This window comes from Rhea americana, unplaced genomic scaffold (assembly GCF_003343005.1).
Source record: "Rhea americana isolate MKP2758 unplaced genomic scaffold, rheAme1 scaffold_2, whole genome shotgun sequence".
Taxonomy (NCBI): Eukaryota; Metazoa; Chordata; class Aves; order Rheiformes; family Rheidae; genus Rhea; species Rhea americana.
In genome coordinates, this window is record NW_028186149.1 from 4,671,041 (window position 1) to 4,694,053 (window position 23,013).

Genomic DNA, 23,013 nt, shown 5'->3' on the forward strand with positions numbered 1-23,013 from the left:
GCGACCCGCGGGAAGGCGGCCGCGGGAAGAGGTGAGGCGTGGGGGCGAGGGCTGCCCTGCTGTCCGTGAGGCGGCCCGGGCGCCTGGCAGCCCCGCCGCGGCCGTCGCCCGCGGGGGCACGTTCCGGTGCGTTGGCGCTGGCCCCTGCCCCAGGGGCTGCCCTCTGGGAACGCAGCTTGTTAGCGCGTTCTTGCAGCGCAAGGCTAAAAAAATACCGTAGGTCGTAATAGGCAGCTMTTTATTTCTTAATATGTTTCTAGGTGCCGGGGGGGAGGGGGGTTTATACGAATAAAAAGAGGTACTGGAATGCATTTATGAGGGATTGAATATATTTATTTTGAACTCCAACTCATTTGTCCAAATCCACAGTGAAAACTACAACAAAGTACAGTTTCTACTCTGCTCAGAGCTTGCTTCTCCAAACACTTAGCCCTGCCAATATTGCCTCCTATTGTGAATAATTGCACTGGCTTCTATGAAACAACATGCAGTAGCCAAACTTTAACCCAGTACCAGTTGCATTGTCACTCTCCAAATTACTACAGTGCTAAGTTTAGCTTTAGGAAAAAAAAAAAAAAAAAAACACACATTTTCCAAAAAGAGGAAAACAGAAAAGAAAGAAAAAAGAAAAACAAACCCAAACTGAAAGTTGAGCAATGCTCTAAATTTTTTTTTTTTTGACATTAATATGATCAAGTCTGGTTATTATTAATTCATTTACCAGAACATCTTACAACTGGAAAAGCTTTCTCTTGTTGCCAACTATGTTATATTAATTCAATATGAATGCGATCACTGAATATCAGTTGACATTAAAAAACTGCATAGTTTATGCAAATTAAAAATGCCCTTTTGTTCTGCACCAAACAGATCTTGATATCTGCTGAAGCTTAAGGCAAGAGATTATTATTACTGTTCCAGTTACATTAAGGAGATACTGGTTATGGCCCTGTAGTTAAGACTCAGCTGAGTTTTGTCCCTAAAACAGGAATTCATTCTTATGAATGTTATATGATGTTATATAATGAAAATTATGTCATATCTGAGGTTGAACTATATAACACCTTTTCCCTGAATTAAATTCTGGCTTCAGGGAAGTCGGTATGAACTGCGGTATTAGTACCATGCATTTCTAAGAATTTACAAACATATTTAATATTTAATTGAAGTTTAAAAATAAGTTCTTTCAGCAAATATGGAATTGACAACAACTTGTTGAGAGCATGTTTCAAATATGCCTGAGATATTGCACCAGTTTGTCACTGCTTATGATTTTTGTGTGGATAACTTCAGAGAAGTAGATGGGATTTATACAGTAATCCAGTGAATAGGTATGATATAACTAGGAGAAGCAAGATTTTAGGCTGATTTACAGGCAGAACTGTTATGATCTGAAGGTTTTTGAGAAAATGTAGTGGAAGCACTTTATACACTTCAGCCAATGCACAAAGACCTGCAGCAAATGTAGGCTTGTCGTGCAGTGCACGATATAAATAAATTGTCCCTTTCTCATCCCTACCTGTGTTCTGCTTTTCCCCAGGCTTTCCATGTCATGGTAAAAGAAACATTAGCGAGGGCTATAAAGCCCACTGGCTATGCAAAAAGTTCTAGCACAGTAAGTGATAAGCTGCTTCCACCATTTTTTGATGAAACTAGTTACTTTTGGTTAACTGACTGACTATTTTTATTTTCTGCACAGACATTTAATGCTCAGCGTAGGCTTCAGCATAAGTGCAAGTGCCTGTCAGAGCAGATGGCCACGCTCTGGCCGCTCCTACCTGGCTAATGCCCCACTATGGCTGGCAGTCACCTCACAGAGTGACATAATGAAGCCAAATGTGCATGGGTACAGCTATATTGCCTTTTAACCTATAGCAGAGAAACAGTGAATCAAATCGGCCTTTTGCACGGGGTTTACATGAACACTGGGTAACCTACAGTTCTGTAAGTTTTCTTCAAACATGTAATTAAAGACACGGAAAAAATGTAGTTAAATTCAGAATTATACTTGTCAAGTATACAGCATCATCTGACCACAACTGCAGCAAGTAAAACTTTGTCTGACCTGCAAGTCGATCCCTTTTGCTGCCCTGCATTTGGTGTGGCATACATGGGAGGGCGACAAAGGCATGTGGAGTCAGGGACCTGATCTATATAAATGCTGAGGCAGAGTCTGTCCATATTATTTTCAAAACCACTTCTGATGAGGTCAAAACCTCATTGAGGTGCATAGGCCATGACTGGCAACATGAAGAGTTCCTTCCTTCAGGGAAAGATGAGAAAATAGCATGGAATTCAAGGAAGCAGCCTGTAGGAATCCAAAGGGAGTAAGACCCTAAAATGAGTGCATTGAACTGGTGCCTTAAGGTTTTGCCATGAAAATAGCTTGAGAGCATCACTGAATATGATGTCTATTTATTTATGATTGCCACCACCAACCACACACACACACACACACGTATGTATGTATATGTGTGTGTGTATAAAAAGAAAAACCCTTTGAATTAACTGCATACATTCAATTTACAGTGATTAACCARAAGTAATTTCATTTTTCAAGGTTGAAACTTGACCATAATTCTGAAATAGCATCAATTGAATGTTGAAGAAGTGGCCTATATTCAGCCACTTCTGCCTAGTGCCAGAGAAGACGTGCTTCAGACTTCTGATGTGGAGCTGGCCTTCCTCAGGGAATTCAGGTCTGGGACTAGGTCTAAGACCTGCTTCTAATTGTAATTAGTGCTACCAAAATAAAAAGTGCTCCCACAAAGCAGATGAAATTCTCCCTTGTGTAGATCAGCAGCACAAGGCCTCTTAAAAGCTTATGCAGCCATAGTCCTTTTGCTGACCTCGGCACAGCATAAGCCTCTGTGGCTGGCCCATCTCCACAGGAATGAATTTTATCCAGAAAGCACAGCAGGAGAGGTTCGGGTTAATATTCTGGGTTAGGTTTTTAATATTAGGTTACATGAAGGTCAAGTAAATAGTTAAAAAATAATTGAACATCATTGCTATAAAGAACCAATGAAGTACAGCTTTGTCTTTTTGGTGTTGATCTCGTAACACAGTTTACCCTTTGCCATCATTCTGAACTACTAAATCTCGTCAGTGATGAGTTGTTCCCTCACTGTTCAGTCAGTGGTCAGATAAACAGCTAGTAAGTTACTTAAAATCAGTACAGTTGACATTTTGGCAATTCTGATATTTTTCTTTTAAGCACAAGTCATTTTAAAATAATGGTTATAACAAGTGAGAGGTACTCTTACACATTAATTCAGCAGTGAACTAATTAACTACCTGTGCATGCAGTTCAGTAACAATATCTCATCTATTTTTAGTTAATTAGGCAATATGATTTAGATCATCTGTGTTGAACTGACAGATAAGTGTATCATCTCACTACAGTTTCACGTAGGTGACAACCTGATGTGAAAGCTACATGATAGAACAATTTATCCCCCAAAAACCGTAACTTGATTCCAATTTTGAATGTGATCAGGCAGTTGTCTCATGAAAGAGGTYACTTCTCAACTTGTTTTCTATATAAATTTTCTGCTATGAAAAGTATATTTCTAATTGAGGCATACTGTTTTTATAAAATGGTCCAAACAATCATTTGAATAAAAACAGTAAGACAAAAAGAGAAAGAACCACATTGTTCACTTATCTACTCCATATTAGTAAGTTCATATTTATCATGTATGTCATTTTCTTCTCCTGGCTGAGTATCTGGATGATGAATTTCAATAAAAACGATATAGGTAACAGCTCCAAGTACTCCCCCCAGCATAGGTGCAACTATAGGGACCCACCACCAATTATTTCCAGCCCTGTAAGAAAAAAACAAGAATTATCATTATTTACTATTCGGGTTAAAACCTTACCCTTTATTTGCCAGCTAACAAGCACTGGGATGTGGCACTGGCTATACTATGGACCTTTCTATTTTGTCTCACATTTCTATAAGTGTGCGATGCCCCTGTCTGTCCTGCCCATACTGTGATTRAAATGCTTCAGAGTAACAACCACTAGTCTTGCACGGCAGAAAATAAGGCCCCTTTACTGCATTTCTTTTGGGAGCAGGGAATAATTTCTCTCTGGTGAAAAATGGGTTTCTTTGACTTACAATGAAATGAACTGGGACATACTTATTGCACAGCAATCTTGAATGATGCTACTGCCAGATGCTCATGAATGGGTTTTCAAGAGTGATTAATGCAAATGTATGTTGCAAAAATGGGTTATCTTATCTGCATGGAAATTTGCAGGTTCAGGCCTGCAGTACTGCATTCCTCTTGACAAGTATAATAGATTATACTTGACRTGTCTATATTTGCCTTGAGGAATGTAATAAGACACATTCAACTGTTAAGTGGATTATACTTGGCTAGAGTGGTCAAGATTCAAAGTTGATGATGTAGTGTCCTGTATCTGTACTTAAAATGTGAGACCTTTCAGTAAAAGGTAAGTGAACATCACACATTTTATACACCTAAAATTATTTCTTATAATTGTTGTGTTCAGTTAAAAAAACCCACAAGAAGAATATTGGCTCCACTGAAATGTTTGCRTTCACTTTGCACAATTACTAGAATTTAATTTTAAATCAGTAGACTTATGCAGATTTTTAAAGAAAAAAGTCCACTATTTGAAATTATAAAACCAATATATAACAGCCTCTTTATAGGAGGCATGGGCTTGTAGAGTTGCTCTCCCTTTCCTGGAGGTCCATACTCAGCTATGCCAGTTAACTGCTGAGCATTGGTTTCAGAGCACTGACTCTCTTGACTGTGTTGGTGCATGCAGGTGTTTTGATTTGATAACATGCTGTATTAATTGAATATGCGAGTCTCCCGCAAAAACCCAGCCACCTCAATTTCGTGCATATTGAACATGGAGAAGTAACATTTTTTCCCTCACAAAGGACAAATTTGTCTCAGAGAGGAACTTAACAGGAAGCTACTTGGATGGGGGGGGTTACAAAACAGTAGCAGAGTAATTTTTAAACTATATRGATAATTACTCAGCACTCAGTCATATAGATTTATGCAGACGTGAACTTCTGCTTAAGTCACAGCATGAGAATAGAATAATGCTAATTTCACAGTGCCCTATTAATCATAATTTTTTTACTTTATTCAAAAATGCTTTGGGTTTTGGGGGGGTGTTTTACCTTTGGAATCATTTAGATTTTACTAGGAGGATATAAAATAGCCCCTGAAATTCTTCTACTGAATTTATAGATCCATTTGTTGTTCACTCACTAATGTCTGTTGGGCTCCTGGACTTCTGGAACAAGTGGACTAGGTTTTACTCTGTTAATCTGCATAGCAAAATCTACACTGGYTCTTTGCATGCATTCCCCTGTGTGTGGGGGGGTGGAGGGCAGCGCATGATAAAGGTGTTTCTTGGCAGGTTTCTGTCTCAGCTTGTTCCCTGAACTGAYGCGGGCCTTGCTGGCTCCTGCCTGACCTTCTCCAAATCACTGGCTGTGCTTGCTGCAGCTGCTGCCAGTCGTGTTTCGCATACTCTCTGCTGAGATGAGGGGCGTAAAGCCGTTGCGGAGACTGACGCCAAAGCTGCAGTGAGATCAGGGCAGAGCTGAGTTACGAGCTTCCCTGACCCTCAGTCCTCCGTCACTAAAACAGGAGCGAGTCCGCTTCGTGACGAGCTCAGGCAGCTTTGTTGCAGTGCGCTGACTTCTCTTGTACCCTGGCTTGCGGCTCTGCTGCCAAGGAGCCGGGAAGGGCCTGGGGTGCTGGGTTTGTCACCATCAGATGTTTTTCCTGGCCCTATCATTGAGACCCTTGGTTCTGCTAGCTGGATTCAGCTAGCCAAAGCTGTGGGGCAAAGGGATGGCAGCCCCCGCGCCTTGGGCTGAATTGCACGTGGCAGCACAGCCGGGCGAGGGAGCAGGTTGTGGAGTTGAAGGCACAGGGGCTGGGCCAGCAGTGCTATGAGAACTCCAAAACCTTCCAGGAAAATTCAGCTCTGACTATAGCACATAAGCTACATGGGCTAGAAACTTTGGCCCTTTATGGACTTTAAAATTAATTTCCCACCTCATCAACAGCTGCTGGGTGGTGAGATTACAATATAATTCAGGCATTTGGAAACATAGACAGTGTCCGGCCGCTGTTTTACCCTATGGAAAGAATGCAAAACATTGGAGAAGCTACCTAGCTATAGAAATGCCTGTGCAGACAAGACGGGCGTCTGCTGACCGGTTCCAAAGCGCGGCTCGTCTCAGCGCGGCTGCTGGCACGAGGCCCGCGGTGGTGGCCACGAGGTGTCAGCGTTACCGCGCGCCCGCGGCAGCCAAGGCGGCACCGGCCAGCGCGGTAGCTGCTGCCTTRCACCCGGCCTCGCCCCGTGCCAGCAAAAAAGTGAAAAAGAAACATATCATAACCAGAGGGGTGAGATATTTGATGGCTAGTCTCAAATCCTGATGTACGGTGTAGAGCTTTCTCACCTCCGCACTGCTTTTTCTTACGCTTTGTGATACTACTTGCTTGTCAGGTCCCCAGTTTGGTGTTTGTACCTGATTTGTACAGGTACAGGTACAGGTTTGTACCTGGCTGTTCTCTGGCTACTGCCAAAATTGTATCAACCCAAATTTTTCATAAGTGTATTAAGATATTAATTCTGTACTTAAGAGAGACCTCTGGTTATCTCCATGGTTACAGGACAAAACACTAGAAACCTTTACATCTCAAAAAGGCTGCAACTAATCCTAATGACGGGGGCAGTTGGCTTCAGTGACACCTACTCCCAGTTCCCTGAGGAGCAGTTTGCAGGAGCCAGCCACAGCACTGACTAAATATATTATATGCAGGATGGTGATATCTGGAGGGAGACAACCCCTCTTTCAACTATAATAGGTTAGAACAACTTGAAACAGGAGCCTTAACAAAAATTAATTTCATTGCAGTGGCTCAGGAAACCACACTATAGTCTGTCTGTCCCTAGGCTAGATTCCCAGGGAAACTGCTCCTTCAGGTGTCCTTGTGCAACACATAATAATGTCAGCATTGAGAAAACCACTGCTCTGTTCCCTACCAGTCCTCGGGGTGACTCCATGGGCTGGGGGTAAAACTCCTCTCCAGCCTGCTGGCAGCTCCCTACCTGAAAACACGGTAAAATCAGATCTTGCAGGGCCTGCAAGCACAAAGAAGAGGTAGAGGAGGGGATTTCCCCCCTCTGAACTGATCATCTCTGTGCTTAAAACATTTGCTTGGGATTAGGGAGTTAAAGAGCCTCATCCTTCTGTATCTAATCTGAAGCCAGATCTTACATATTTTAGGTGCACAGAGTAAGACAGAGAATATTCTGAAGTGAAGCTTTCGTGGGTCCCTGCCCAGCCTGGACACAGTGCTCACGTGGCGGGCACTGACCGGAGCAGAGACTCAGCAGTCCCTGGACATGCTTCCTATCCTCRCTCCAATGCCTGCTTAATGGCTCTTCAGTATTTCTTACTGTTCAGCCTGGGCAGCGCTGCCCCTGTGTCGCTGAGGAAGGTCCACGCTTAGGTCCTAATTCCTGGCTATGCCTTTTACTAGACAGTTCTAAGCAGAGGAAACACCCGAATCTTAGCTGCATCACTTCAGCGCACTTAACCCCAGCGGGGGCTGCTTCTGAGCAAGGGCCGGGAGGTGCAATACTCAGCTGCAGTTGCACAGCCTTTCCCCCTGGCCTGTAACTGATCCAAAGCTTACAGCTGTCTGACAAGGCTCTACCTGGGTCAGCAYGGGAGGGTGTGCGAGTATTCCTGTTGTATCATTCTCTTGAACTTGGCTCTAGCTGTGGTATTGTAAATGAGAGCAGAGGAAGATTTCTTCTTCAATCTATACATCCCTGAGTGCTGTAGGTTTATTCAGGTGAGGACGAGAGATCTCGTATCTAACTTTTTATGTTCTCACATTTAAATGGCTTAGTATGGTCTTTACAGTGGGGATGTATTTCCCCTCTGTGTATAAATCCCAAAACTAAATTAGGAAGGGCCTGTACTGGTACAGACATAGGATCATCTTGTAATTTTTCAAGGATAGATGAGTATGACGTTATCTTTGGAGAGACAGAAAGTTCACAATTATTCTGTGACTAGACCAGGGTATGGGTTGTCACCCTGTGCACTTCTGCTTAASAAACAGTGCGGTCTAACGGCATAGTGGTCAGAGCTGAGGAGGAGGAAAAGTTGGGAGATAACGAGGCCAGAGAGTGTCCTCTGGGCTTGGGCTTACAAAAGTGGTGTTACAGCCYGAGCTTTGTATCTGGCCCACGGCCTGACTTCGGGCCCATTTYTTCTCCTCTCTCTGCCTAGTTTCTTAGCTTGAACAAGAAAAGCTTTGGTACTGTTCCTCTCTGCACAAGCACCTGGTTTGTGTAGATGGAAGACATACTCAATAAATGCAGATTATTTGCACTTAGCGAAGTAGTTAAAATGAAATCTATTAACAGGAGCTGTCTAGCAGTCTATAGTACTTCTGGGGATTTCTGCTTGTAAATAACTGGAAAAACAATTTGCATAAAAATAAACCAGAAGATCCACCTCCTGATGATAGATAAGTGTTACTTAGGTATCCCAAAGTGACTTTAACACTGGATATGTGTAAGCTGCAGATCTGATGTGCAACTAATGAACTGTGCATTAGGCCTGCCAAGAGGGAGTGTGTGTGCCTGTGTGCATGCATATGTATGTGCAGGGATTAGAAAGTGTGGTCTAAAATGTGGGAAAATACAGGAAGCTTTCTCTGATTCCCTCGTTCTCTCCCAGGCAGGAAGTCTAGCTTTAGATTGTTGTAGACTTCTGCAATAACTCAGTAGTAGTAATAGGCTGAATCAATCTGATGTGTCTGTTTTTTAGAGTACCCAATAAATATTCCCACCTAACTCTCTCACAGTTTCTTTTCTTTTTCTTTTTTGAAAGCTGCAGTGCAAGAGAAGAAAGCACTTTTATATTTTCAGTGACCTCTAAGAACTTCTAATATTTTGGGAAGGATCTGCTTGAAACAATGATTGATACTAGAGATAATATGTGTTTGATTTGCCCTAGGAGCAGGAAATCCTTTTTTAAGCCTGGTTCCTAAAGCACATCTGACTTAAAGTGCACAAATAGCTTTTCCTGGTATGTAAAGAATTACCTATATGTATATAAAGTATGAATTGGTACCATGTTGAATCAGGATCTTACTTTCCTAGGAAGTAATTTTAGCCAAGAGCATTTCACTTCATATCCAGGCTTACTTACGTGAATACTTCCATTCCCCATCCTGCAATGGCTGTGAAGAGCCTTGGGCCTAGGTCCCTGGCTGGGTTCATGGCACAGCCGCTGTTCATTCCCAAGGAGCAGGTAAGTACCAATATAAGGAGTCCTACTGCAATCGGCTCCAGGCCCTTTGGTACGCTGTTATTTTTTGCATCAAAAATAGCAAATATAGCCAGAAGAAGAACAGCTGTTGACATCACCTGGCCAATGCAAGAAAAGAATGTTGAATAAATATGTGCAGATTCCATCTAATAATGAAAAGAGGGGCCACAGCATCTCCATGAACTATAGTGGCTTACAGTTGGTATTTAGATTTATCCCATTATACAGAGGAGCAAAATTTGGATCAGTGTCTCTCTAGTTCAGAGTAATGAGAAATTTTGAGAAAAGGACAAGAAATGTGCTGAGGATATAGCAAAAAAAATGCTGCAACAGCCTGGTGGGAAAGAGTAGAGGATTTCAAAGTTAACTCCTGCGTGAGGTCTGATGCTTTGTTTCCACACTTTTTCCTGTCAATTTAACAATTTAGTTTATTTGATTTCTGGTAGTTCTGCTATGACAGTACAATCCGTTACATTGATATAAAGGTGTTTTATGTGACTGTAACTTACTCTGAGAGATTATCAGAATAAATATTCACATCTTTATCCAGGTATTGCATAAAACAGGATAAGCAAGAAAGTCTATACATTCAAAACTGAGCAACTAAAAAATTAGGAATTACCTAAACTAGGTTTGCATGTGTAACTGTAATTTGACTTCTGTTTTGCACATGCTAGCAGAGCTACTGAGGGAAATTTTCTTGGAATGATTTTCTGATGGGAATGCCACTCTGCTTAGATCAAATGCTTTGCAAATGTGATCAGTCTTGTTAATAATTAACTAAAGAGAAAAATAGAAAAAGATTTCTGCAATGTCAAAACATGCCATTTTAACGCTGATTTTAAAGAAACTGTATATTTACATGTATATCTATATTGGTTTATTTGAAATGACTTTTTAAAATGTTTTTAATTCTATTTTAAAATATACATGGACAAATTGATCTTATGGAAGGAAATGTCTTTTGATTGATCCAAAACAAAATTCAGAACTGTCTTTCATACAAAATTTCAAAATACTTTTTTTTTAAGCTAGGTTTCACAGTTTTCAAATCTTTTACATAAGGAATTTCTGTGCTCCAGCAAGCTGTAGTTTTTTGTAGCTCACTTACGCACTGTTTATTTCAAGTATGCCTGAAGAGGGCAAGTAACTGGTTAGTAGTAGACAGGAGATATGAAACTTCGTTTTTCATTGTTGGATAAGCTCAAGTGCAGAATAGAGACTGGAAGTAAGACGGAGATATTTTTCAAGTTCTCTCAGTCACTGGAAAAATAACAAACACACAAATTCATTTGCAAAGACAAGTTTGGAAAGGAGTTTTGCGATACTGGAAAACTCAGTTGTGTAGTATGTTAAACTGGCTGCTTAAGCCCTGTTTGAGAAAAATAGGTTCACAAAATGAGCTGGATTTTGATGTAAGTGGATGTAGCTCTGCAGGAATTAATGGAGAAACCCYGCTTTATGCTGGGAAAAGTCTCCCACATATACAGCATTAAGGGTGTGTGAAGAGCACAACAATTAATATGATGGATGTGGAGAGAACAACTTGAAATTATCTTGCTTGTAAAATATGACTAAAATGTAATCCCTGCATACAACATTGCATTTTCATTGCTATTGTACATAGAGATATATGACCAAAAAGGTAAGATTCATCATAGTTGTTGAACACGTATGTATTTTTTATTGCCTAGTTTTACAGTTTTCAGTATGTTTTATTTATGCAATCTAGATAGCAAGTGTACTTACCTGATCTGCAAATCCGTTTATGAGGGACAGATATGGAGCTGGGTATGTTGCAAAGATATGTGCTGTTGCGTTAGGTCCTGTGACTTCAAGTGCTCCACTGCTATAATCCATAAAGGCATCTGCAGAAAACAGGCATTACCTGGTTGTACTCTCTGTAAACACTAGGTCTTCTAGGACTAGAATAGAGTTGATGGTGTGTGCACTCCACATTCTGCACTGAAAATTATTGTTTTATCTGGGAGCACAGTTTAAAGCTTTGAGGTGATGTGCTAATCCATGCCCTCCTGTCTCATCTCTCCTGCTGTGTATTGAAGTGCTTGTTTTATGTATTACAGCTTTCAAAATGGGCCCCCCTCCCCCCGTTCATTGGTACAAAACCAGTGCAAGGAAATATTGTCTGATCTTGAGCACATTTGCATTATTTTGTAAGAGGTGCTGTATTTGGCATGATGCCCTGAGAAATCCGTAGCATCCTGACTGTACTGTTATAAAACTTGCTGAATTCTCAGCCACCAGGAATTACTGCTATTCCATTCAACAGTTGTGCAATGACTTGTTCCGGGAGTGAGCTCTCCTGAGAAAACTCCTTTTCTAAAGAAGTTTGAATTTTTCATTCTGGGCTTTACACTCAACTATTATACCAGTCGTCAAAGATGCAAGGGGAGGAATTAGCTCCAAAACTTGGGTTCTTTTTGGTATATTCAGAGTATATTCTAAATAGTATAATAGAACTTCCATCTCAGAACAATTTGCTACCTTGACAAGTCCTGAGATGTTAGAAATGGGAACACTCTAAGATCAAGTACTTAAGAATCTGCATGAACAAACAAGAAGAAACCCTACACCTTTAGTTCACTAGCGAATCCAGTGATCAGGTGATTCATGTGTGTAAAGAGACAGCTCTGAGTCTCCCCTGGAAGTCACAGTGAGGTCAGTTAGCTTCTCCTGAAGGCAAGAGGTACTGAAGAGTTGCCCCCAGTTTTTCTAGTTTTGCTTAAGGCCATRGCATGGACTCAGAGAATGTTCTGTAGTTCCCTTTGGTCTGACTCTCTTGTGTGCAGTGTTGCAATATTTTGTTGCATTTAACCACTATGAAAAAAAAAGGATAAGGAAATTTCTCAACAGTAAATTACTGTATATGCTTTTAAAAAGGCCTCATATTCAGAAGCCTAAAGTGTACATTCCCTCACTCTTTCAGGGACATCTTTGAAAATGAAAGCACCTAGCTCAAGTATGTCTGTGTGGGAAGAGGAGAGTGTTGAGTTCCTATGTCTGTTTGACTGTCAGAGAATTTTCAGTGGAGTACAGGACATTGTGGAATTGCAAGTAGCAGGAGGGCAAAGTACAGAAGAAGTTTGGGCATTAATAAGAACAAAAGGAGAGCGAAGTGTTTGAGCAAAGATAAAGGATATGAGAAAACATGAGAAGTGAAAATCCTGCAATCCTGAATTACAGGAGGAAGCAATTGGAGACTAAGACAAATTCATTGTGGAAACATGCACACAAAAGCAGCTATGGAGTTTCTAAGGGTGTGCCTCCTATCATATCTCTGTGCAAAGCACTGGTGAATGGCCTACATTAGCTCCTTGGAGACCTTTGAGAGTGGTAGATGCCATAGGTGGTCATGGGCTTGCAATGCCCTTATTGATCCACTTTTGACACCTTATCGGTCACACACTTCTCTTTTCTCATCTTCATTCCACATGTCCTGGACAAAAAGAGTGAAAAAAAGAAAGGAAGCCCCTCACAGCTTCAAATGTGTGTTCCAATACWGCACCATCCTTGCCCCTGGCTTCATCCTAGCTGTCCTGGTAGAACAGGGTTCTGGTACAATTTCAAGTGGGAAGGCCCTCTAKTCCCCAGTCCTAACCCTAACCCTAACTCTCCCCTTTACCCTAGCCATAGCTGCAGCCATGTGTGCAGCAGAGGAGAGGACTCCTAGCTCCCACTGTGTGATGGGATGCAGCTCTGAGCTGACGCTGACTATCACCTTAGCCTGGCAGGATTCAGTTCGGAAGACCTGATCTCTAACCCTAACCCTGTGTTCCCTAACTCTGCTCACAAACCCTACTTTGATCTTTGACTGAGCATAGTGAATCCAACCCCAAACTGCCATGTGTGTGTTGACCTGCAGCTGCATGCTGACCGCAGCCTTTAGCTGTTTGGCTTGAGATTCAGGCGAAAACCTCATCCTGGAAGGTCACAGTTCCCAAACTCTAACCCTAACTCTAAGAAAGCCACAAAAACAAATCAGAAATAGTTCCTAAAGTTTTTTCTAGTCTTGATTGGTGATCATGAATCCCAGCAGCAATTATATTATAGACTAAATCTGAACTATCGGTAGAGAGAAGCTTTGGATAAGGTAGACTGGGACAACAGAAGCAGAAGTTTGGAGTAAGTGATTGAAGGAACTGATCCAGCTGAGTGAATTCATCAAGTTAGGGAGACTTATGTTTGTAAAGTCTGATTTACTAAGCTTTTTCTCATTGTGGCACACTATATAATAGAAACATGCCTTAGGATAGGAGTTATCTTTTTTTCCCCCTTTAACATGTGACCCCTCTGCCACTTTACCCAGAGTGCATTGCCTTTGAGAGCTATCTCTATAGGGTGGTCTGCAGCTCCGTCAGCAGGGACTTGATCTCATACCCTGTAACCTCCATGAACTACATTGGTGATACTTGCCTACAGGCACTTGGATCAAGTCTTTTTGATGTTTCTAATTTGCTTGGAAGATGAATAGCCCTATATCCTGGCTATTAAGTAATTTAAAATCCTTACTGAGAAATACATGATCTCAGAGTATCTAATTTCCCATGAACAATTTTTCTGAATTTCAGAGCATTTCCTGGAGTATTAGTGTTTCAGAAAAGTTTTAGGATATTTGGAATGTTTGAGCCTTTTTCCCTTCAAACTTTTTATATTTCTTCCTTTCTTCTTTATGGCTTCAGCTTCAGTCCTGCCATTAGCTGTGTGTGAACAGAGCCCTCTGCTTGCTTGGCATTCATTGAGAAATTGTGGCCTTAGAGACTGCCTGACCTCTAGTTTGTCCTGTCTAAGGTGTACTCACCGTAATAAATCCCAAAGACAGCTGCTGCTCCAACAAATGCTCCCAGGAATTGTGCTAATATGTAAATTGGTAATTTGGTCCATTTTAACCTTCCAGTCACGCACATGGCTAATGAAACTGCTGGGTTTATGTGACCACCTGAAAAATAAATCACAAAATAACTGTCATATGGATGACTCAGATACATGGAAATAGGTGAAGTATTAGTAAAAATGTGGGCACTTTTGAGCATGAAACTATATGCATGGTTTCCTGGACTTTATTTTGCAACTAAATGCTGAATGCAATTAAATTGAAACAAATTGGATGAAATAAGAAATCAAAAAAAAATGAGAAATCAGTATCCACCAAGATCCATCTTCCCTCCTGGTGTTTGCAGACTGTGCAAACAGTCTGCRTGTATCAGACTGTGGTCTTACAGTTCATAGCTCTATGGACAACTTTATTAGAAAAAGCCTAAAACTGACCTATTGGTTGCAGTGGGAGATCCACCATTATGCAAGAATTATCTCTCTTCAAGGGCTTTAGCTTTTTATTGCTTCTAAGGGATGAGTAGAGAACTAGGATACTCATTCAACTTAGCAAGTGTRTAGTAAGATCAAGGATTATTACTGACTTGAGTGACATCTGGACTACCCTCACGGAAAGATAGATTTAAGTCGTGTTTATATTCCCTCTTCAGTCTTCAGACTACTCTGTTTTCATGAACATAAATGGAAATAATGTTCGATTTGCCCAGSTTCGTGCTGATTGCTGGTGATCTATGCCCAGATGAAGTCCAAGAGACAGCAGTGCATAGATCCTAATTGCATTTTTTCATCAAGCTCTTAGACCCTTGATAAGGAAGCTGATGRAGTAGCTGTACCTAATGAGAGAATTCTGTTTCTTATGTCATTTCCTTCCTAAGTATTTAGGAGCTGTTACACCTAAACTCTGACAAGCAAGAGATTGAGGATGGTTCCAGCAGCACTGAAATTGTGGCAATTTCATTATCAGAATCTAAGATGTATTTATTATTATGCCATGTGCTAGTGATTTATCTCAACAAGTCTTATTAACATAGAAAAAAAAGTGTTGAATGCTTTTGGAAAACTACTTTTTTTCACAAATATGTAGCCAATGCCTAAGAAAGACATATTTCTTGCCAAATTAATAGGCAGATGAAAAAGTACTCCACAGTGAAAATATAGTAAACCTAGGTTTTGCAAAGACATAGCAGATCCATTGCGTAGCTTCCAAGTAAAGTCACATTTCAGCCTGCATGCTTCTTAGAAAAAAATGATGGCCTTTGTCTTTAATAAAACAACTAAAAGAGGGTGACCTTTRTCTGTCAAAGGCTAGTGATGGAGAAAGGGCCTCTATGTACCGTTTTCAGTGTTTGCTTGCACTTCAGGTCACTGAGTCATCCTCTTATGAAATCCAGGCACCTTTGATACATAATGAACTGACAAACACAGATAACAAGCTGGATAAAACCTCCTTTGTATCATTTCCAAAACACTGACCTGGTAATATCAGTCCTGAATTAATTYTGAATTCCTCTCTGTGTTTCAAATTCTTCAGCACAGAGAAATAGATGGATGGTACCTTATTTAACAGCCCTTCATGGGAATTTTGATAAATTGCTATCTTGTCTTTTGTTCTTTACTCTGGCTAAAATGAATCATTTTCCTTTCTTTCAACACCTGTTATAGTTTCCCACCTGTATGTAATACTGAGTGATTATGATGGCCAAGAAAAGTCATAATAATACTAAAAATGYCTGATTAACATAGTATCTGGAAAGAAAAAATCTAGTTGAAGGCCCTCATCTTGATACAGAGGAGTTAAAACATTCTTGGTTCTTCCGCCATTAACAGTGTTCCGATGAAAAAGAAAAATGTCAGCTTTGGAAAATGTGTTCCCTATTCATCTGTAGTTACAGCAATCACAATTACAAGTTTGAAAAAGTGATGCGAAATTACCTTCAATTTCTCATTGAAGAAAATGAGATGGAGGAAAAGCAAGAAAGGGAAATTTCCTAGATAAAAGAGCTCAAATTCCCCAAGTGTCCAGCCCATACATTTTATGCTACTGTGGATTTAGAATTTCATACAGAAGTGATGCAAAATATTTTAGCAGTACTTAAGCATGAGACTTGTGGATGCCAAAGAGCCATAGAGTTTGCTAGCAAGGCTACATAGGAAGTAGTATTCTAAAATGTCCACCAGTAATCAGATGTTGGATTGTCACAAYCTACTGAAGTGTCTGTTTCTGTTCTTTCACAGAGAAAATGCTCTGCATGCAAAATTCTTTGTCATGGGAAAAGCACAGGAAGCACAATATTGCAACCTCTGCAACGACCCTGCTCTGCTGGAATTGAACTCTGATCTTCTATATAATAGAGGTGGATATYCCTTAAAGATGCTAATGCAGGAAGGTTACTGTCTTTCCAGGTTATTTTCATGATACTGCTTTAGAAGATTTTAATTGCCTATGTGTAAACCAAGAGTTACAGTTAAAGGTTGCTCAGATAATAAGAATATACTGTCAAATTAACTTTGCCTCCTGTGAATGAGCTATTCTAATCAGTTTCCGTGGCAGTGACAAGACTGCCTCTTTCACAGTACCTGGAGCATTTTCTAAAGCGAACTTGGAAACGTCCTCATGTACACTGTCTACGACTAGTTATGCAGCTAATCGTCATGGTGCAGTTATACCTAGAGCTGCATACCCAGCTGAACTTTACTCTTTCTGTGAATGGTCAGAAATTCCTGTATGAGAACTGGAGTACAGGCGAACCAGCGAAGGGGCAGTGGCAGTATATTGACAGTGTAATGGAGAATGCATCTCCAGTACTGAATCTTTTTGCTTTTTTTGCCGTCTGTAATCTGCTGCTTCTGAGAAAAAGTAGGCTGTCTTTCTTTTAAAATTTAGGGCAAGGAGCAGACTTGATATTTTACTGCCTGAGATAGGACATGGAGAGAAGTGACTGTACGCGGTAAGCCTGAACTCTGCTGGTTGTACCGGTCACTGGGTCTTTCTACCTTCTGTCTAGCTGGCAGCCATTTTGCCTGGTGACTGCTGGATTCTGTAAGCTTTTCCTTGTCACTCCTTTAAATGTGGTTTCTGTGCTGTCCAGGATCATTTCTATTGACAGAAATTTTTAAGGCACTGCCAAGCAGATTTCTGGTTTACAAGGACTGATTATCATAAAGGCCAGAGGTCTGCCAAGGGTTACATGCTATAGTTCAGAATTTGCTGGAAGAATTTATTAAACACTAAAAATAGAAGGAAACARGAAGAACACAAAAGATTTAGTAGTGAAACTCTGATGCAAATACTGCTGTAATGGTGCTTGCTATTACTAGATAGATAATTGTTTATACCATGAAACTGAAGTAATTCAATAAGGTTTCTTCAAAACTGTAGCAATGAATGCTTTAAAAGAAAAAAAAAGGTTGCTTACCGGAAACCCCCCCAGACACATACACTGCCATGGTGACTGCCACTGCAAATCCAACAGATGCTGTCATGGGCCCACCATGGGCTCCTCGGCTAAGGACAGCCTGCCCCACACTCCCACATCCAAGCGCCTGTATTTTAAAAGAGAAAAGTAAAACCATGAGCATATATGTGAAATGTTATTAGCTTGTAACTCTTGTTGCTGTCCAGCTATGGCTGAAAATGCTGTTTAAATGTTGAAAATATGCTGGAATTTGAAATTAGAGGCACGTGTGCTATTATTGCCTTTGCTGCAATGAATATTTGCTCTTCATTTCCCCTGCTCTGTGACCAGGAAGAATGCCTGCTAATGAGGACCTAGAGTATTAATAATTGTGTGGTAAATGGGAATCATATCCTCTAAACAGCAACAAAGCRTTTATGACACTTTTTTTCCTTGCTTTAGAAGTCAATGAAGCATATGCTGCTCCTCATCTTTGCTTGCATTTGATGTACATGGTTCTTGTTTGCTCTCTCCCCAGAAAACACTTTTCAACTACAGTGGTGATACACAGCTCAGAACATGGAGCCCACACAAGATCTCTCTGCAACAAATCTCTGCATCTGAACGTGGAGAGGGAGTTAATAATTTGCGGTAAGTTTCAAGTCCCAGTTTATTATTATAGACAACAAAAATATTTAAAAAGTTGTGAAAGATAGATCAAAAATCTTTTAATGTCTAATGCTGAAACCCTGGAAAAAGAAAACTCTCTGGAGGTTGAAGTGTTGCTGTTATGCTGTCTTGATATCATATATTGTTCTATCAAAATACAAACTGCTAGGCCTTAATACCATTTATTTAAAATGGATACAAGAAAGGAAAGAGAAAGTTGGAACAGCTAGAATGATTCTGAGTGATACAGCAAGAATCAAGTCTTATGGCAACAGAAGTGAAAATCTAAGAGTTATTATGGACCGAGGGAGGGAGAAGACAAGACAGGGCAAATCCTGGAGAAATCAGGYGAATAATGTTTGCAGTTTCATAGTTCAAACAGATTAAAAAATAAGTGACGCTTATTTCTTACAGTCCTGAGGAATTTATTTTCCCTTTGCTGCCCTCAGCTAGCTTTCTGGCAATGCCAAGAACAAGGCAAGTTTCTATGAAGAGGAGTTGCTCTGGCAGTGGGGCATGACTGAAAGTCCAGCTCAGACTAGCCTAGCGATGTTCTAGGATAGTCAAGAAGTCTCAGAGTGCTTCATTGGCTGCAGCTTGAACAATTAACTAAAGTGGGAATATCTGAACAGTTCACATTGGAATATTCTCAGTGAATTTAAAGTAGCTTCCATTTTATGCTGGTTCTCTTCAGAATGAGGTTCAGCAAAGCATTTAAATGTGTGCTTAAGTTCATCTTTATTCAGCTTTAAAGCTTGTGCTTACCTTCGAGTGTATGTTTATGTATTACTGAAGTCAGTAGGAAAGATTTTCAAAGGCACAAAGGGTCTTTAGTTTAAGATAGGCTAGCTGGTCCATTTCTGCTGGAAATCAATTTCTATCTTTGAAAATCTTCTCTTTAAACCTATGCCTAAGTGCTGAATAAGGACCCAACCCTATGGAAGATTCCAAATAGTAACTGTGGCCTGAATTGTTCTTTTTCTTTGCAAGTGTATCTAACATGATCTGAATTGTAACATTCCTGGGCTGTGACTAGGTTTATCCTGAGCAACTTTAATTTCTTTGATATTAATACGGATATTTTTTGTCCTCCTCTTCATGCTGCATGGCAGTCTGATTTTTCTTCCTTCCATAAAATCATTCCATTCCATTTTAGCCAATGCAATTACTTTTGTCAACCTCTTTGCTTCATTTCAGTGTTTTCCTATTACTATGTGTCACTAATAACTGTATTGCAGATGCCCTTACTAACTTTGCTTATTTAAATACTTAAAATTCAGTTCTTGGTGAAATAYTATTTTCAGTTGCAAGGCAGTTCTGTTCAGAGACTATGCAGTGTCTATGCAGGAAAACCTCTTCTGCCTTAGAAATAGAGCGTACCAAGAAGATTTGACGTTAGAGGTTTAACCAGTAAATCCTGGTAGAATAGGTGCAGTTTAAACAGGCAAAATCATACTTTTGGTTCTATTATTTCCCCAAGAGTTTTAACTAATACAGAAATATGATAGAAAAACTCTGAGTAAAATTACACTCTTAACCAGCTTGGCAATTCAGACAAAGTTTCTAGTATAAAAGTACCCTRAGACTCTGTGTCATATACCCAGGTGCAGTTCTTGCCTTGAGGTTATAATCATGCAAGCAAACAAAACATGGTACGGTGCCAAAGTATTACAGCTGTCAGGATGTGTTATGGGTAGAGTTGGATTACCCGTAGTTTAGTAGACTGTATAATTGGAAGCTACAAGACAGATATTCCAAGCAGCAGTCAGCCGCTGTGTAGTGGATGACATGTACCTATGCTGTGCATTTTCTCGTTTCTGTTCATATCACATACCTAATAATTGGCATGGTAAGCACAGATGCACATACAGATACTATAAACACATAACAAAATACATTTTAGTTGTTCACAGATGCAATTAATTGTTTTTTAAACTTCACATGGAACAGTTCTACTCATCATATATTTATATGTTTAATTAATATGGGAAGAGTGGGTATCCTGGAACTTAGAAAGTTTATAAACTTATAAAGATTAGAGCACAAGACTCAGGGAGGTGGAACTAGCATACTCTAACCTTCATTTTCCAGACTTCTCAAAGGTAGTAGTCCATAAATTGCACAAGGMATAATTTAGTGAAAGGCATGGCTCAGAGACGATGTGGGTTCGGAGGGCTGGTCTGGGGCCCTGCACRTGCTGGAGCAAGTGCAGTTTGCATTCGCAGTTTGCATTCAGGCATGTAGTTAGATCTACAGGTATGCACATGTGTTCTGAAATGGCATACACAACATTTTGCAGATTCAAAAAAGAGGCTATTCTTTTGAAAATATTACCCTTTTCTGTGAGGATGGTGAAAACAGGAGCGGGGGAGGTGGGTATAGAAGGGAGTAAGGGAAAATAACTACATAAAAATTCGTGGGAATAGGGAAGGAATTAACTGGGGGGAGGGGAGGCTGTAGCCTTCCTCCCCTGATTACCACACCTCAGGAATATCGTACAGTTACAGCCATGTAGTTCTCTTGCATAATAGCTGCTGCTCTGCCTGTCATAAAGAAACATGCAATTATAGATGCTCTGTTCTTGTGTTAAGCAGTCTTAGAAACTGAATCTGCAAACAGAAGGCATACAAGCCAGCTTGCACACGGCTGCACTGGCTGCTTGCTGGGTGAGTGTTGCTAGATGACTGCCTGCTCACGCACAATGAATGAGCACAGACTATCGCAGGCACAGTCAGTGTGTGCCTGTTCCGCGGTGAGAGAATGGGGAACTAAACCCCATTTGGACCGTACCATGGTAATATTTTCTCCACCTACGTTCTGTTTAAGAAAGAGAATTTTTTTCCTCATATAGACTGTAGCTAGCTCAGCATAACTGGGAACTACCACCTAATCATGGAATTACATGAGCAGCAGTTTAAAAATCTGTGAATCTCTGCTTGGCTGAGTTAAAACCAACTACATCATCAAGTTGTAACTAAATATTCTAAGTTTCTAGGCCAAGCTCAGCCATCAGCTACACCCACATAAGCTCATTGACTGAAGCATGGAGATACAATGAGAGTTTAATTAAAGAGTAGAATATAGTCAAATGTCCTTACCTTATATTTCCAGGTTTTCCATCTTCTTAGCAGGTGTCTATAACCTGATCTGCTTAAATCTGCTGAAGTAGCTTCAGTGCTGACTTTTTGTTCAAAAAGTAGTAAGATTACTGTTATAAATAACATGTAGTTTGTCTGGGTATAGAATAGCTGTCTGCACAGTCTCTGCCAGAAGAACTTGCTTTGTGGACATTAGATCCTTTTCTTTGTCTTAGGTAATAAGGCTAATGTTAGGAAAGGGAAACAAATGGCCTCCTATGAACATAATATGCTGTTATTCCCTGACAGCTTGCAGAGTTTTATCTCTGTCCTACTCATCAGAGAGACGAAAGATTGCTGTGCCTCCATCTGTGCTATTTTCAGGATTTTTGTCGATGCATGTAATACCATTTCTCAATATAAATAGGATTTCCTGCAAGATCTAGATCTAGAATTTTAGTGAATCTATTTTTCTACRTAGCCTTTAAAGCTTTAGGAATCTTGAGACACAATGCTTATATAAAAAAGACCCCTTCTTATCAAACATATCTAATGGTAGTGTGTATTCATAGCCATACCCTCTTACTGTAACAGTAAAGCCAAATTTCATGCTCTTTAGCAATGCAGAGACAATGATGAGTGTTTTGTTACATCTTGTACATCACCAGCTGCCAAGTGGTGTACCACAGATATCCCTGAGGGTAGAGTGATGCCCTACTAGAAGAAAATAATTAAGCAKGAATTATTTTCTGAAATGGAATCCAGAGCCGGAAGTTACAAAAAAAATCATATTTTAACTGTAAACTGAACACTTGCAATCCAGAAACATTACAAAAATAGTTTCAAGATTTCTATTTTAGTCAGTTTTCAGGACAGAGCCATACTTAAACAGCCATAATTGATTACGAAAAATCCCCAAGGATCACTCCACCACTTCACAATATTGTGTAAAGATGCCTTTGTTCAGGGAAAACAGCAACCCTGCTCCTTTCCACCCCACTCTCCCACCTTTGTCCTCCTACTCGTGCCCAGACAGGCATTTCCTGCTAGCCAGCAGCTTGTCTGCTCCCCTTTTCAGGCTGCATGGACCTGCGGTGTTGGTCTGGAGGCTGCACACGTGCATACAGCCCTGCACTGAGCTTTGACTGGGACGTGCTATGAGGGCAGCGCAGTGTGTTAGGCAACAACTGTGAAACTGTGAAAGTCCTTCTGCTGTCCTAAAGTCGGCCCCTCTGCAAGCAYGGAAGCGGAAGGGTATTGCAGGGACGCCCCAGGACATGAGGGAGAACCCTGCCATGCCACCACTAAGGGAAACTTCTGCAACTTTTCCAAACGACAACCAGACTCAGCGCTGCTGGTTTAGCCCTTAAAAGCAGCGACACCAGACTGCCTACCAGCCAAGTAGTTTTTAAATACTTTAAAACCACATGGCTCTTATTTTATCATTAATTACATATTGAGGGTGGGGTGGGGATCTGTATATTACAATTTAATCAAAGTTGGAATAATAAAAAAAAATTGCTTTATCTGTTCTCCTGATGATCCCTTGGGACTCAAACAATATCCTCTTGGGTTCAGATGGATTCCTCTTTGCTTTTTTCAAACTTACTATCTAATAAAAAAACAGTTTGGAATAAAAATGTATCATTTAGGT

General features: G+C 40.4%; 2 protein-coding genes across 3 annotated transcripts in view; one reads left to right on the forward strand and one right to left on the reverse strand.

Moving 5' to 3' along the window:
- Positions 1-311: 311 nt before the first annotated feature.
- The window catches only part of AQP9 (aquaporin 9), a 30,318-nt gene continuing 7,616 nt past the window's right edge, over positions 312-23,013 (reverse strand). Inside the window, exons 2-6 of the mRNA XM_085303344.1 lie at positions 17,635-17,761; positions 14,187-14,324; positions 11,117-11,235; positions 9,248-9,465; positions 312-3,830 (exon numbers count right to left, since the gene is read on the reverse strand). Of these exons, the coding sequence (XP_085159470.1) occupies positions 3,668-3,830; positions 9,248-9,465; positions 11,117-11,235; positions 14,187-14,324; positions 17,635-17,761 (765 nt within the window). The 3' untranslated portion in view covers positions 312-3,667. The remainder of the gene's footprint in view (positions 3,831-9,247; positions 9,466-11,116; positions 11,236-14,186; positions 14,325-17,634; positions 17,762-23,013) is intronic.
- Positions 16,466-23,013, forward strand: part of ALDH1A2 (aldehyde dehydrogenase 1 family member A2) — an 83,599-nt gene continuing 77,051 nt past the window's right edge. For both annotated transcript variants that reach the window (XM_085303343.1, XM_085303342.1), the window contains exons 1-2: positions 16,466-16,572; positions 18,152-18,264. The gene's annotated coding sequence lies outside the window, so the exon portion shown is untranslated. The remainder of the gene's footprint in view (positions 16,573-18,151; positions 18,265-23,013) is intronic.